We start from the raw sequence: 15,271 nt of genomic DNA, 5'->3' as shown, positions 1-15,271 counted from the left end.
CTGACTATTTCTGGGTTGGAATGGGGTTTTGCAAGGGGCAAAAAAGGTAGCCAGGAAGTGGCAGAGGATTCTTCCTGCCAAATTGGTCTATAGGCACTTCTCAACCCTGGGTGTCTTGTCTACTTACTAGGAGAGAGACTCCCCCAAAACAGAGAACCTTCAGGCCAAGTGGCTCAATGTACAGATCCAATGTGGAGCTCATTACTTGCTGGGCCCGCTTCCGACACAAGTTGCCTCCCGTACTGGGTCCCCAGATGCTAAGAGTAGAGGACACCTATTATTCAGAGGGCATAAGCACCCATACGGCACAGTGCTGGGTACCACACAGGACATCTTCCTGCTGGGTACCACACAGGATATCTTCTTTGCCAAATGAGAGGTAGAGGAAACCCTAGGTCAGGGTGACTTGAATGCCCAAGCAACTTGACTGAGTTCCAGTTTCTTTTCCTGGCTATGTCACCTGTCCCCTTGCCCAGGGCACCACTGAAGCCCAGCAGCAGCAGCTCAGCCTCAAATCCTCTGATAAACAGCAGGGCACCTAGGGAGCCAGCCTTCTTCATCCTCCCTCAGGGTACCCCTGCTTCTGGCACTGTACATCCTGACGGTTAATCCTGAGCTATTCAGTTTGCTCTGGAAACCTGGAAATCACCTTTGAAATTTCCCTTCTTTGTTCTTACTGCCAAGGGCAAAGAGGGAATAGGGAAAGCCCTAGAGGCTGAACTGGGGAGTTTCCTATTCTCAAAGCTGCCCCTACCTGGCTCCAAGAAAGGGACTGACTATAGACATCTGGTGCCCTCCTGCCCAGTCCTGGCTTGTATACACTGTTTCCCCCTCCCCTGTTCCCCAGCGTACTCTTCCCATGAGAGAAATAGACACCATGGGGAGAAGAGGTGTCAGTGACAATTCAGTCCCTCCAGAGACCTGGCTGTAACCTGAGCAGAGGTGTGCACCGTGAGGTCACCCAAGGGCATATACTATCTCCTGGGACATGTAATGGGCCCTTTCAGGGACTGGCTGGGAGCTGACCAGATCTTTTAAAACTAGTCTGGGATCAGTTAGATTCAGCTTCCTCTAGGCCAAGAATTCCACAGTGGTGCTGGCAGTTTTACCACTTGTCCTCCAGGTCTTTGACCTTCCCAGATCCCTAAGCCCCTGGGAAAAGGCTGGGGATATCCTGATAGGAGCCACTGGAAAAGCAGCATCCGGGGCTGTGATGACAAATGTTTTCCTGCTTCCTTTTGGCAATGGTGGCAGGGAGGGGCTGGGAAGGGAAAGACTTCCCAGGTGGACACTTTTGATAACTTTCCTTTTGGAGGAAGTTGAGAGGGAGAGTCTTTTTCCTATGTCCCCACTCACCTCGATCCCCAGGCCCTCAGAAAGACCCTTGAAGGGTAGTTGACCTAAGTCTTCCCATTGCCCCGTCTTTGGGTTGAAAACAGCTCCTGCTGCCTTGAAGATCAACCAGCAGGAGCTGCTTGGTTGACCTTAGACCCCAGTGACCCTCTGGGCCTTCCTCCTGCCAGAAACCTGTTTCCAAAGAGCTGGCAGGTGAGTAGCTCAAATGAAAGGTGGTATAGTTGTGGGTGTTGGAGGGGCAGCTTGCTTCTCTAGTAAAACTCCTAGGCCATCTCTGAGGCCAGCCTGAGCTGCCAGTGAAGAGTGTTGGGAGGCATCTAGCACTTCTCTCTTTCCTTGACTTGGCCACAAGCAGTTGAACAAATGGAGGGTCTGTCAGAGCCTCAGGATAGATACCTCTCATAGGCTATGTATGTCAAGCACGTCCTAGAGACTAGCCAGTACATGAGCATTTCTGTCCCTTAATTGAAGACCCAAGAATCTCATTTTTGTGTCAGTTGTGCTTTTAAAAGTATGAATTGTGGCTTGGCACCTATGGCTCAAGCGGCTAGGGCTCCAGCCACATACACCTGAGCTGGCGGGTTCGAATCCAGCCCGGGCCTGCCAAACAACAATGACAGCTGCAACCAAAAAATAGCCAGGTGTTGTGGCAAGCACCTGTAGTCCCAGCTACTTGGGAGGCAGAGGCACGAGAATCCCTTGAGCCAGGGTTGGAGGTTACTGTGAGCTGTGATGCCACAGCACTCTACCCAGGGTGATAGCTTGAGGCTCTGTCTCAAAAAAAAAAAAAAAAAAAAGAATCGTGAGCAAGTAGTCATGCAGGAAACTATCCTCTGCCCACCCACCCACGGAAAATGCCAGTGCTGAGAATGAACAGAATAGAGCAGGAAATGCACCAAGGTGGAAAAGACGAGGGGAGCTGGAACCTGATCTCTAAGGAGCATCTGGGAGAGAGGGCTCATGCAGTCTGTCAGCTAGGGGGGTTCTACATCCCTGGCCCTCCAGGAACCCAGATGTCTGCCACTGAAGTACACAAGAAAGACTGTACCTTCCAGTGAAACCAAACCACCCTTTGAAACTTTCCACTGGGGCCACACTGGAGGTACAGCCAGGGAGCTCAGGTCTCTGCCTGGTAACCCTCACACTTAGAGGCTGGGCCAAGTCTTGAAGGTGAGGAGAGACAGCAGGAAATGGAGCGCTGTCAGGATATATAATGACTTCGAGGAAAAAAAGAATTAGGAGTCTCAAGACCTGATTTAAAATCCTGATCTTTCTTATTACGTAAGAGACTTAGGGCCAGTTGCTTAAACTTTCTTAGACTCATCTATAAAAGGAGAGAAAGGGTGGTCATGAGGGTAGTGAGAAAATGTATGCGAAGGCAGGTTACAAAGTCTAAAACACAGAACAAATGTGAGGCCCACTGGCTGGACAAAGTGGCTCACATCTGTAATCCTAGCACTTTGGGAAGCTGCAGTAGGAGAATTTCTTGAGGTCAGCCTGTCTCTACAAAAAAATTGAAGAATTAGCTGGGCTATAGTGGCAGGCGCCTTGTTGTCCCATCCACTTGGGAAGGTGAGGCAGGAGAAGCTCTTGTGCCCAGAGTGAACTATGATGATGCCACTGCATTCTAGCCAGGGTAACAGAGCAAGACCCTGTCTCCAAAAAAAAAACCAAACAAACAGTATTTGCATATCAGTTTATCCCCACTTAAACAGACACAGGGGTCAGCCCATCTTCTCTCTCCCTGTCAGCTGAAGCCAGGGCCTTCCCTGCCCACCCCAAGGTAATTGTTATCTGTAACATAACATCTTCAAGGCCACAGCTTTTTTTTTTTTTTTTCCTAGTAGAAAGGAGCTGGGAAATGTGGCTTTGGCCAGCAAGGGAGAAGGGGCCTTTATGTGTACTAGCAAAGACCCAATTGTTACTGAAACCAAATTGGGCTGCTTTTCTTCAATTATCTCTACTACTCTTCTGGTCTCCACTTTTCAGATGCCAAGTTTTAAACCAGAACAAAAGCTGCTGCTGGGACAGAGTTATAAACCAGATCTGCTGACAGGGCCTAAAGTGTTCCTCCCTCCAGGACTGCGCCCTGGCTTAAAGTTACCATCAAAGCCTCAGTTCCTCAGTTTCCTTCACTTCTGCCCTTTGCCCCTAGCCAGGAGATGGCATCTGTTTCTAAGTGCCCCTTGTGGTGTCCTCCCTGGGGCTTTCTGTCCATTTGCCGAGCTGCCAGGACCAGCTGGCAGGAAGGAGGGCACCCCAGCACCGCCCAGAAGACTAAAGCTGCAAGTTACTTCTAGGAGTGGCTGTGGGCGGAGGCTGGCGGTTCTGAAGGTGGTGGTGGTGCTCCAGCGTGGCTCCCCTAGCCCCTTTCATCTGAACATTAGGGCTCCTACAGCTCGTTAATCAGCCTTCCAGTGGCACCAGGAGTCATTTCCTGGGGCTAGGCTCTGTCCAGAGCATGAGAAACAGGAGCAGACTGTCTTCGGAGACCTGAGGGTCTTCCTGGCTGGTGAGACTAGTCTGAGGGTAGGGACAAGTGGGCGTTGGACCCAAGAAGGCAGAATTTGGAGGCACAATACAGACCCCCCGTGGTCCACCTAGAAGAGCGTTTCTCCAGCGCTCCTCCCTCGGATAATTGCCCCAGGTGGCTGGCCCGTGTTCGTTCCAGTAACTGGAGCGTCAGAAGCCCCTCAGCCCGATTCCCCGTAGGTCTAGCGGGGACACTTCGGAAAAACCTGGTGAGTCCGATTCAGCAGTGGCAATGCCCAAGGTCCCACCTTCGTCCCACCTCCCTCCAGGATCTGTGGCGCAGACAGGGACTCGGAGGCGCGAGACGGCTGGGCACCGGGAGGGACGGAGGCCCGAGCCCCGGGCAGAGAACAGGCGGGCCGGCGGGTCGCGGCCCCCTCCTGGGCTGGCCTTAGTGTCCCGCCCCCGGCCTCCGCTCGACCCCCCCGCCTGACGTCAGGGGGAGGGGGCGGAGAACCGCGGCTGCGGTGGAGAAAGAGCCGGCGCCCGCCGTGGTGGCGCGGGGAGCCTGAGTCCAGGGCCGCCAAGCCGAGTCGGAGCAGGGCTGGTGGCAGAGGGGCAGCGGAGGAGGGCTGGCGGACGCGTGCGGGCGGGCGGCGGTGCGGGAACGGGAGTGAACCGTGGTCGGTGGCGAACGCGAGGGCGGCGCCCAGGCATTCGAGCTGCGTTCAAGAGGTGAGTGACGCCGGGCTTGCATGGAACCGGGACCGCGGGGCTTTGGAGCCGCCGCTTTGTCCCTGTGCTCGGGCAGGCGGCTGCCGCACGCGCAAGGGATCGAGTCTAGGGGCGCAGGGAGGGGCTGCGGTGGAGACAGCTGTCCTCCCGAGAGCCTTCCTACCTCCCGCGGGCTGCCTCGCGGGGGTCCGGGAGCGGTGCTTGCAGTGCCCGCGGCCCCTGGGGCTGGAGGGGTGGGCCGGTGGGGGTTCCAGGGTTCCTCGTACTGTCCGGTCCACGACCGGGATTTTCGCCAGGCTCCCGAACTGTCCTGGGCTCCTCCACTGCCGACGGAAAGTTTGGGGCGGGCTTGGACAGAGGCCGATGTTGTGGGATTGGATTTCCCTGCCGCGGCCCCCAGCCCCCCCTTTCTGCTGGGGAGGCGGGTTGTCCCGGAAAGCCAGGCCCCCGGCCGGAGCTGGGCCGCCCTGACCTGGCTGGAGTGTTCGTTCTGCAGCTGCGGGAGGGCCTCCGTTCACTGCCCGCTGCTCGGGGTGAGCAAGGGTGCAGGGTACACCACCTGGACCCCGCACTCCGCGGCCTCCACCCCCTTGGCTGCCGGTTTCCCCCGCGCTGGGAGGAGCTGTGGGTGGGGGGACCGCTGCGCGGGCGGATCCTCGGAGCGCGCCTCGGGGTTCGGCCTGGGGCTTGGGGTAAGGAGCTAAGAGAGGGCTGGGGAGAGGGGTGTTGGGGGGCTGGTCGCGGGCGAACGCAGCTCCAGTCCCCCACCTTCCCGCGCTGGGGTTCTGGACCGACAGGGGGCGTCCGCAGGCGGGGCTCCGCCACGCTCCCAGCGCCGGCGCTTTGTTTGCATTCAAATCCCCAGAGCTGGGGGAGGGGAGAACCTGGGGGGAACCCAAACGGGGTCTTGGAGGGGACCCTTTGTTTTGGGGTGAGGAGGTCACCCACTTCTACCTCTCGGTACCCGGCATGGGAGGGCTGGAGGAGCAGAAATCAAATCCGATGGTCTGCCAGCGTCCCTGGGGCGTCCCCGGGTTAAGAAGGTTCGTCAGACCCGGGGGAGCGCAGCGGGCGCCGGCCGGGAGTGATGCCTTCCCCCGCGGTCCAAGAGGAACCCCCCTCCTCCTCACCTAGCTCATCCACCCCGCCCCGCCTGCCCGCGCTGCCGGGATATCCCCGGTTAGACCCAAACCTGCTCTGTTATCCCACCACCTCTCAGCCCGAGGGCTAGTCTCCTAGAAGGCTGTGCGAGGAACAGGATGAGGCCCTGGTCATTTCCACGCCCATCCCACCCACTTCCTGCCTCCCTCTTGGGCAACAAAGGGGCCTCGAGAAGCGGGGGCCCCATCAGCTCTTGGCCCCACTCCCACCCCTGCCCTGCTGATGTGGAACGGGGTTCGGGCTCTGCCCGGCTATTGTCTGCGCTGTGGGAGGAGTGGGCTGAGGCCTGGACCTGGCTCTCAGCCTAATGCACCAAGACCCCATGGGGGCTTTCCCTACTGCCTTCCCCACCGCGTTCCTCCTCACCCCGCTAAGGGGTTCACCTCCCAGAATTGGGTCTTGGGGCTGCCAGAGCCCCAGTGGATGCAGGTCCTGCTTCCTGAGAGGTTCTTTTAAGGAACTCCCAAATCTATTAGGTTGAGTGTGTGTGGGTCCCCTCTTTATTTTTTGAAAACCGCTCCCTGTTGAGAGGCAGAGGGGAAGGCCTAGAGGTCTGGGAGGGCTTCTTGGAATCTGTCCACACCTCCCGCAGACTCAGCTCCGCCCTCCCTTCAGGGGAGACCCTAGTGGTCTTTAGGAGGGGCTGAGGTCTGGTGTGAGGCAGTAGGTCCTCCCCCAAAGGGAGTGACCAGGGACAGTTCCAGGGGGGTCCTAGAGAGGCCTAATCAAGTGTTTTGTCCCCTCATCTCTGGGCCTGGGTCCCCTTCTGGTTTGTTTTCTCTGGCTGTGATTCTGACCATTTCTTTTCCCTCAGCAGGCAGCTGGCCTGGAGTGTAGAGCCCGGCCTGTGTCATGGCCCCACATTGGGCTGTCTGGCTGCTGGCAGTGGGGCTGTGGGGCCTGGGCATTGGGGCTGAGGTGTGGTGGAACCTTGTGCCTCGGAAGACAGTATCTTCTGGGGGTGAGTGCCTGGAGTCCTGGGGAGAAATCTCTGTGGGAGGCAGGAGGAACAGCAGGGGAAGAGGGCCTCTCAGCAAGTGCAAGGACAGGCTGCTAAGGAATTGTCCCCAATAACATGCCAGCTTTATTCTGCTATGTGTGACCCCAGGGGTCCAGAATGGGTAATATAGGTCAGGACCTGGGATTTGGATCCTCCTCATACTTAGGAGGCTCTGGGAGAGCTCTTACCAACACCCCACTCCAGACTGGCTGCTCAGGTATACAAGGGAGAGAGGCCATTCTGCATGCCTCACTTCTTGAATTGTCACTAATGCTGGGAGCCTAGAGAAAGAAACCTGAACCAGGATGGTGTAAACTGAAGCTCTGTTCCCTGCTCCCCTCAGTCTTTCTAGCTTTGTGTCCCCAGGATTCCCTTTATCAACCCTAAAACTGCCCCAGTACTCATGCCATCTGGATGGGCATATGAATGTACACATGCTTGCATTGAGGGACAGAGAGGATGGACCTGGCAGCCCTCCTTGTGCACACACACCTGTATAAAGTGGTGATGTCAGGTGTTTGTATCATCTGTGCACTCTAGGGACCTGGGATGAGCTCACCTCCCATAGGCTCCACTCAGGTTCTACTGCCACGCCAGCCTGTGTTTAGTCCATCCTTGCCTCAAAAGATTAAGGCTGGTTTGGAGGGATCCTCAGCACAAGTGGAGAGCTATTTGGGGGGTTAGCATAGGAATCACATGACTTTATGAATGTCCTACTGCCCTAGCTTCCCCGGCCCCAGCAGACTTCAGTGCCATCTCTGGTCTCTGAGTCTCCAGTTTCCCCTGACCTCTCTGGCCTGGCCTCTCAGCCTTGAGTCCTTCCCCTCCTGCCCTCCCTGCCTCTCCTAGTAGCCAGCTGTGCTTGCATCTTTAGCAGCCTGGATTTGGGTCCTTTGGGGGTAAAGCGTTTCCTGAGGCAAAGAGTACTCATAGCTGTTCTGTACCTCCTGCCCTGGTGGATGGGTGGCCAAGGCCTGGCTGGCTCCTGATACGGACAGTGAGCAGCAGAGCAAAGAAGAAAGCAGTAGCCAAGGAAGCTGGGGTGTGGGGAGGTGCCATTGACCCTGACAGCAAGAGCCATCAGTATGATGGCTTCCTCTGGCCGGAAGCTGTGGCTGAGAGATCCTTCCTTCCTTTTCAGCAGCCTGGATTTGCCTCCCCCCAGGCTAGGGAAGGCTAAAGAGGCCTGGGTGGAGCTGTCAGAGTGAAAGGCTGTCTGAAAATGCCCTCTCTTGCCAGTCAGGAGGCTTGGCTGGCTTTTGCTGTGGTGTCTCATGTGGGTAACTGGGGGAATTAGGCCCAGAAGACCAGTGGATAGAGGAACTGACTCCGAGAGGCCCCTGTTCAACAATAGCCCTGCTCACCCCACCTTGTCCTTGTCCCTGCAGAGCTGGCCACGGTGGTACGACGGTTTTCCCAAACGGGCATCCAGGACTTCCTGACTCTGACCCTGACGGAGCAGACGGGGCTTCTATACGTGGGGGCCCGTGAGGCCCTGTTTGCCTTCAGCGTGGAGGCTCTGGAGCTGCAAGGAGTGGTGAGAAGTGGGGCAGTGGGAGGCACAGATGCCTAGGAGATGGGGCAGGGCCCAGAGGTGCTTTACTTGGTCAGGCTGTCCCTCTGCCCAGCTGCCCCTGTGGAAGTCTTGGTCAGCTTTTGAGGCCCAATCTCATCAGGGTTAGCCAACTGCTTTTCTCTCCTGTAACACTACTGTGTGGTGGGGCTGTTTAAGGCTTCTGTCTTCTACTGAAAGAAGCCCCCAGAGAATGGGACAATGTCTTTGCACTGAGTGTCTGCCATATTTGCTGTCACAGGCAGTGCCTGTGACACACACATGGTACATACCTGTGACATTGCTGATGTCCTTCTCCCTGTTACCAGATCTCCTGGGAGGCCCCAGCAGAGAAGAAGACGGAGTGTATCCAGAAAGGGAAGAGTAACCAGGTGGGTGCTTAGGCCCTGATCATCTGCCGGATTTCACAGTGCAGATGTACACTCTCCTGGGGCAGCTGTTGTCCCAGTGCTGTCTCTGTCCTAGTCGGGCCTTCATACTGTCACTAACTGGATGCCTTTCTGTCTCAGACGGAGTGCTTCAACTTCATACGCTTCCTGCAGCCCTACAACACCTCCCACCTGTATGTCTGTGGCACCTATGCCTTCCAGCCCAAGTGCACCTACATCGTGAGTGCTGCTCCTCCTCCCTCGCTGCCCCCCCTTCTCACTTTGCTCTGAACTTCCTGTGGGGCCCTGCCTTTGTGCTGCTGCTTCTCATCACCTCTCCCTGCCCCTAGGACAAGTTCACCTTCACTTTGGAGCGTGGAGAATTCGAGGATGGGAAGGGAAAGTGTCCCTATGATCCAGCTAAGGGCCATACTGGCCTCCTTGTAGGTGAGTGATTGCTCCCAATGTAGGCTGGGTAAGTCCCTGGGGCTTGAGTGTGTCTCCACCTCATTTCTGGCCTGGCTGATCCTCTCTCTTACAGATGGTGAGCTGTACTCAGCCACGCTCAACAACTTCCTGGGCACGGAGCCTGTTATCCTGCGTAACATGGGGCCCCACCACTCCATGAAGACAGAGTACTTGGCCTTCTGGCTCAATGGTGAGCCCCGAGGCGCTGGCATGAGGCATGGCGCATGGGACAGCAGTGGGTAGGAGGCCTGTGACGGGCCCAGCGCCTCACCACTGACCATCCTCCCCTTCCCACAGAACCTCATTTTGTAGGCTCTGCCTATATACCTGAGAGTGTGGGGAGCTTCATAGGGGATGACGACAAAATCTACTTCTTCTTCAGTGAGCGGGCAGTGGAGTATGACTGCTATGCCGAGCAGGTGGTGGCTCGCGTGGCCCGTGTCTGCAAGGTAGTGAGTCCCACAACGGTGGGTCCTGGGAGCCCTGCCAGCTTGGTGAAACTGACTAGTATTGTCCCCTTGTCATCTGCCAGGGTGACATGGGGGGTGCACGGACACTTCAGAGAAAGTGGACCACGTTCCTAAAGGCGCGACTAGTGTGCTCTGCCCCCGACTGGCAGCTCTACTTCAACCAGCTGCAGGCGATGCACACCCTGCAGGGCACCTCCTGGCATAACACTACCTTCTTTGGGGTTTTTCGGGCACGATGGTGAGTTGATTAGGGAGCCTTGGGGGCTGGGAGGATTGGGTGTTCAGGTTAGGGATGGTGCGTGTGGGTGAGAGCTAGACGGGGCTAGGTGGTCAGTTGTCTGGAAGCCAAGGAGAATGCTGGGTAGCTGCCCCTTCCAGAGCTCTCTGTGGAGGTACCCTGGCATGGTACTTTGGTGCTACCAGTGCATTCTTGTGCCTGTGACTGCATTACGCTAGGCCCTGCCATTGTGCTACTTGCCTGGAGCTGGGGTGAGATGGGCTAAGATGGGTACCTGAACCTCGTGGTTCCCCCTGTCTGCGTCAGGGGTGATGTGGACCTGTCTGCAGTCTGTGAGTACCAGTTGGAAGAGATCCGGCGTGTGTTCGAGGGTCCCTATAAGGAGTACCGAGAGCAAGCCCAGAAGTGGGGCCGCTATACTGACCCAGTGCCCAGCCCTCGGCCTGGCTCGGTGAGTCCTGGGGGAGGACTGTGTTCCCACCCGCAGTTCCAGTGCCATTCCTGCCTGGCTGATAGCTCTCCTCCCCACTCCCTGCTCCCAGTGTATCAATAACTGGCACCGACGCCATGGCTACACCAGTTCTCTGGAGCTGCCTGACAATACCCTCAACTTCATCAAGAAGCACCCACTAATGGAGGAGCAGGTGGGGCCTCGGTGGGGCCGCCCCCTACTTGTGAAGAAGGACACTAACTTCACCCATTTGGTGGCCAACCGGGTTACAGGGCTTGATGGAGCCACCTATACAGTGCTGTTCATTGGCACAGGTAGGTGCATGGCTGTGTGGGCATAGTTGCTAGAGGCTGGCCAAAGGCCCTTGTGGAGGTGCCCTGGCTCCCATTTACACCTTCCTTCTCCACTCCTGAAGGAGATGGCTGGCTGCTGAAAGCTGTAAGCCTCGGGCCCTGGGTTCACCTGATTGAGGAGCTGCAGGTGTTTGACCAGGAGCCAGTGGAAAGCCTGGTGCTGTCTCAGAGCAAGGTAGTAAGTCTGGCCCCATATACCACTGTCCTCAGCACCATCCTGTCTTACTCCCTCTGTCTACCTTTCTTGGTTGGGCTTATGTGCTTGGCCAGTGCAGAGGTAGGAATGGTAGGAACACGTGCATGCACCTAGGCACACCTTTCCCAGCTTGGGGTGGGTTCCTAGAAATGAGCACTCTGAAGTAATGTGATTAGCCCTGCACAGGACTGTTAACATATAGCCAGGTCCTCAGGACTACATTCCCAGAGTCAGGCCTTGGCAACTGCTTTGGTATTTTCTACAGACCCCTCCCAGATGTGCTGTGACTCTGGCTGTGTCTCTCCTGATCATGTTCCTGTTGGGCAGACCACCTAGACAGCAAGATGTTTATGATGCCCACACGGATGTCAGTTTCCTGCCAGCCCCCAGTTGCTCTCTAGTCCCAACCCTCCACTTCTTGACTGTTGCCCAGCATGCATGCATTTTACCTTATGCAATACTCTTTTCTGGCATGTTGCAGCACCCCTGAACTTTGATTTGTTTGCCTTTTGCCAACTATTGTGATTCAAAATTGTTCCCCAGAACATAGAAAAATGGCAGAAAGTGTGTGGCTGAATAAACACACAGATTAATATTCACCATTCAAACTGAGGAAAATACCTTGAGAAAAATGTATTTCCTGCACTGTGTGTATACGTGTGATTACATATCCAGCCTCATGCTTCTGATGTCCCTTTTAATAAGGTCATGTCTGTAAGGTAATTAGGATTAGGTCTGGCTTATATAAGCCCTCGGTGAGTTCTTTGGCTCTTATATTTCCCTCTTCAGGACTATAGCCTGCCATCTTCCTCCTCTGGCACCTTTGTCCTTGTGTGCCCTGTAGGAGTCCAGGATCCCCCCATGCTGTGTCCTGGTCTAGCTGCTGCCCACTGGTGTGGCCCTGACACTTCTAGGCCCCAATTCTCTTGCAGAAGCTGCTCTTTGCTGGCTCCCGCTCTCAGCTAGTCCAGCTGCCACTAGCAGACTGTATAAAGTACCGCTCCTGTGCAGACTGTGTCCTCGCCCGGGACCCTTACTGTGCCTGGAGCGTCAACACCAGCCGGTGTGTGGCTGTGGGTGGCCACTCTGGGTGAGTTGGGCTCTGCACAGGCTGTGACCAAGAGGGAGGGCAGGGTGGTTGGAGCTCAGCTGCTGACATTCCCGGCATCCCTACCAGATCCCTCCTGATCCAGCATGTGACAATCTCGGACACCTCAGGCATTTGTAACCTCCGTGGCAGTAAAAAAGGTGAGCTGTCTGTTTTGTCCCCCTCCCATTGAGATGAGCCCTGGAACCAGCCGTGGGGTTCCTGTACTCACTCTGTTCTTTCTTTCTCTGTTGCTACAGTCAGGCCCACTCCTAAAAACATCACAGTGGTGGCAGGCACAGACCTGGTGCTGCCCTGCCGCCTCTCCTCCAACCTAGCCCATGCACGCTGGACCTTTGGGGGCCGGGACCTGCCTGCCGAACAGCCTGGCTCCTTCCTCTATGATGCCCGGCTTCAGGCCCTGGTGGTGATGGCTGCCCAGCCCCGCCATGCTGGGGCCTACCACTGCTTTTCAGAGGAGCAGGGGGCACGACTGGCTGCTGAAGGCTACCTTGTGGCTGTAGTGGCAGGCCCATCAGTGACCCTGGAGGCCCGGGCCCCCCTGGAAAACCTAGGGCTGGTGTGGCTGGCTGTGGTGGCCCTGGGGGCTGTGTGCCTAGTACTACTGTTGCTTGTTTTGTCCCTGCGTCGGCGGCTGCGGGAAGAGCTGGAGAAAGGAGCCAAGGCAGCTGAGAGGACCCTCGTATACCCTCTGGAGCTGCCCAAGGAACCCACCAGTCCCCCCTTCCGACCTGGCCCAGAAACAGATGAGAAACTTTGGGATCCTGTTGGCTACTACTATTCAGATGGCTCCCTTAAGATTGTGCCTGGACACGCCCGGTGCCAGCCTGCAGGGGGGCCCCCTTCTCCACCTCCTGGCATCCCAGGCCAGCCCCTGCCTTCTCCAACTCGGCTTCACTTGGGGGGCAGCCGGAACTCAAATGCCAATGGTTATGTGCGCTTACAGCTAGGAGGGGACGACCGGGGAGGGCTTGGACACCCCCTGCCTGAGCTCGCTGATGAACTGAGACGTAAACTGCAGCAGCGCCAGCCACTGCCGGACTCCAACCCTGAGGAGTCCTCAGTATGAGGGGAACCCCCTACCGCATTGGCGGGGGAGGGGGCAGCATGGGAGGTGCAGCTCCTACTTTTGCACAGGCATCAGCTACCTCAGGGACATGGCATGGGCACCTGCTCTGCCTGGGACAGACCCTGCCCAGCGCCTGCCCAGCCATGAGGACCTGCTCTGCTCAGCACGGGCACTGCCACTTGGTGTGGCTCACCAGGGCACCAGCCTCACAGAAGGCATCTTCCTCTGTGTGAATCACGGACACATGGGACCCCAGCAGCCAAAACTTCAAGGCAGAAGTTTCAAGATGTGGGTGTGTTTGTGTTTATATGTTTTTGCACGTGTGTATGTATGTGTGTGTGTGTGTTACAGGTGGCATAGCCTTCCTGTTTCTGTTGAGTCTTCCCAAGTTCTGGGGTCCTCCTGGTGAGTCATTGGAGCTATGAAGGGGAAGGGGTCGGATCACGTTGCCTCTCCTACCCTCATCTGTCCCGAGTATGGGGCAGTGATGTACATACATATGGGGGTGGGGTGGGCAGGGTGCTGTACCCCTTTAGGGGGAGTGCAGGGCTCAGGGGTGGGCCTAATCCTGCTCCTAGGGCTGTGAATGTTTCAGGGTGGGGGGAGGGAGATGGAGCCTCCTGTGTGTTTGGGGGGGAAGGGTGGGCAGGGCCTCCCACTTGGCCTTTGTTCCTGGTATTTTATACTTGTCCTCTTCCTATACAGGGCTGGGAAAGGTGTGGGGGGAGGGAAGGGAGAAAGGGTGGGCATGCTGTGGTATTGGCATATCCTCTCCCAGCCCTAGGAGGAGGGCTCCCAACAGTGTAACTTATTGTGTTCCTGCGTATTTATTTGTTGTAAATATTTGAGTATTTTTATATTGACAAATAAAATGGAGAAAATTTTAAAAACTATTACCGCTACGAGGATAAAGCTTCAGGAGGGAAGGCTCACTGTGTTGAGAAAGGCTGAGTTGGATCTCCTCACAGTCTTAGGGCAGCCACTGCTTCTGTGGTCCTGCTTCCCTGTGCCCCTCTCAGGGGGGACAATCCAGGTCCAGTGTTTTCCCACAGTGGTGGTTTCGGGGCTGGGAACTAGACCATGGCCACAGCCCCTTGGGAGCCAGCCTTGGCTTCCGGCCAAAGGGACAAGTCAGGGCACTGGGAGTCCAGGCAGGGAGAAGAGGAGGGACCTGACTTCCCAGAACTCTGGGGAGGGATAGTGGGAGTGAGGGGGCCGGAGGAGGGGAAATTATAAAAGCAGCCCAAGGCTGTGCAGATGGGTAGTTGCTTGTATATAGATGGGGCTCCTGACCAGCTTAGGGGAGGAAAGATTACTTCCAGCCCCTACCCTCCAGGAATGCTGGTCTTGAGTGCCCCACCAAGCCATTATCCTGGAGAGGGAGTGGTGCAGGGCCCAGCTGTTTGTGAGAGAAACAACAGGACCCAGCCTGGATTCTGTCATGCACCATTTCTGAATGCCTCTAATGGACTCAAGACACATTTCTAACCAATGCCCACCGACAGAGGCAGCGGAAGTGAAGTCTGCCCCCATAGGCTTGATTGTGGCTGCAACAGGCTGCTGCCCTGGGTTTTCTTAGCTGTGGATTGAGGTGTGATCTGCCCACTTGAGCATGGTACACTTACGACGCGATTTCCATAAGCTCAGCGCCCACTGCGGGGGTGGGGAGCTTCTGGCAAACCAAGGCCTTCTCCCTGACCTTGGGCCTTATATGGAGTTACTCTAGCAACAGAACAAGTTGTGGCCACCTGTCCCTTACTGGGTTTTTAAGGAGTACAGGCAAAGTCTCCGGCAAACTCCCAGTAAGGCGAGAGGGGGCTCACACTGCGCCACCGCCCTGGGGGGTCGGCCTGAGCCTGGGGGCGATGAGTGGAAACTTCGGCGGTGAAGGCTCCCCTGCCCTAGGAATCCTAGTGGGACGGGGACGGTAACGGGAAAAGCCCGCGAGGTCTCTCGAGGGCTGGATTCTGGCAAAGGTAACGTAAAACGTAAATGCTCCCGGCCGCGCCTAGCCGCCTGGTCCCCACACCCTACAAGGCCTGGGCCGCCTCGCCCGCCCTCTACGGTGCTCGGCTCGCTTGACCCAGCTGAGCCGCGCCTCCGCCCTAGGCTTAGCCTTGGACGCCCTCGCGTGGCGGCCTCGGGACCCTGCCCGGCGCAACAAATCCCGCCCCACCTCTGCGATTGGTTCGCGAGCCAAGGCCTGGATGTTTGATTGGCCCGCTCTGGCGAGGTGACGGAACTAGGAGGACA

General features: G+C 56.6%; 1 protein-coding gene across 7 annotated transcripts; it reads left to right on the top strand.

The window, feature by feature from the left end:
* The first annotated feature begins 2,969 nt into the window (after window positions 1-2,969).
* On the top strand, window positions 2,970-13,900 carry SEMA4C (semaphorin 4C). Of its 7 annotated transcripts, none has more exons than XM_053588512.1 (15): window positions 2,970-4,097; window positions 6,539-6,685; window positions 8,113-8,261; window positions 8,606-8,668; window positions 8,807-8,905; window positions 9,016-9,112; window positions 9,207-9,323; window positions 9,431-9,582; window positions 9,666-9,841; window positions 10,148-10,292; window positions 10,384-10,606; window positions 10,708-10,820; window positions 11,774-11,931; window positions 12,019-12,089; window positions 12,189-13,900. In XM_053588512.1, exons 2-15 carry the CDS (start codon window positions 6,577-6,579, stop codon window positions 13,016-13,018), a joined length of 2,502 nt encoding a protein of 833 aa, XP_053444487.1. In that variant the 5' UTR covers window positions 2,970-4,097; window positions 6,539-6,576; the 3' UTR covers window positions 13,019-13,900. The 7 variants fall into 7 exon arrangements, with proteins under 7 accessions (XP_053444487.1, XP_053444482.1, XP_053444481.1 ...); XM_053588507.1 differs by lacking the exon at window positions 2,970-4,097 and adding an exon at window positions 4,431-4,563; XM_053588506.1 differs by lacking the exon at window positions 2,970-4,097 and adding an exon at window positions 4,445-4,563 and having other exon boundaries at window positions 6,542-6,685.
* The last annotated feature ends 1,371 nt before the right edge of the window (window positions 13,901-15,271 follow it).

Source organism: Nycticebus coucang, chromosome 4 (assembly GCF_027406575.1).
Source record: "Nycticebus coucang isolate mNycCou1 chromosome 4, mNycCou1.pri, whole genome shotgun sequence".
Lineage (NCBI taxonomy): Eukaryota > Metazoa > Chordata > Mammalia > Primates > Lorisidae > Nycticebus > Nycticebus coucang.
Note: the sequence above shows the minus strand (reverse complement) of the source record. Positions and strands in the feature narration are given on the sequence as shown.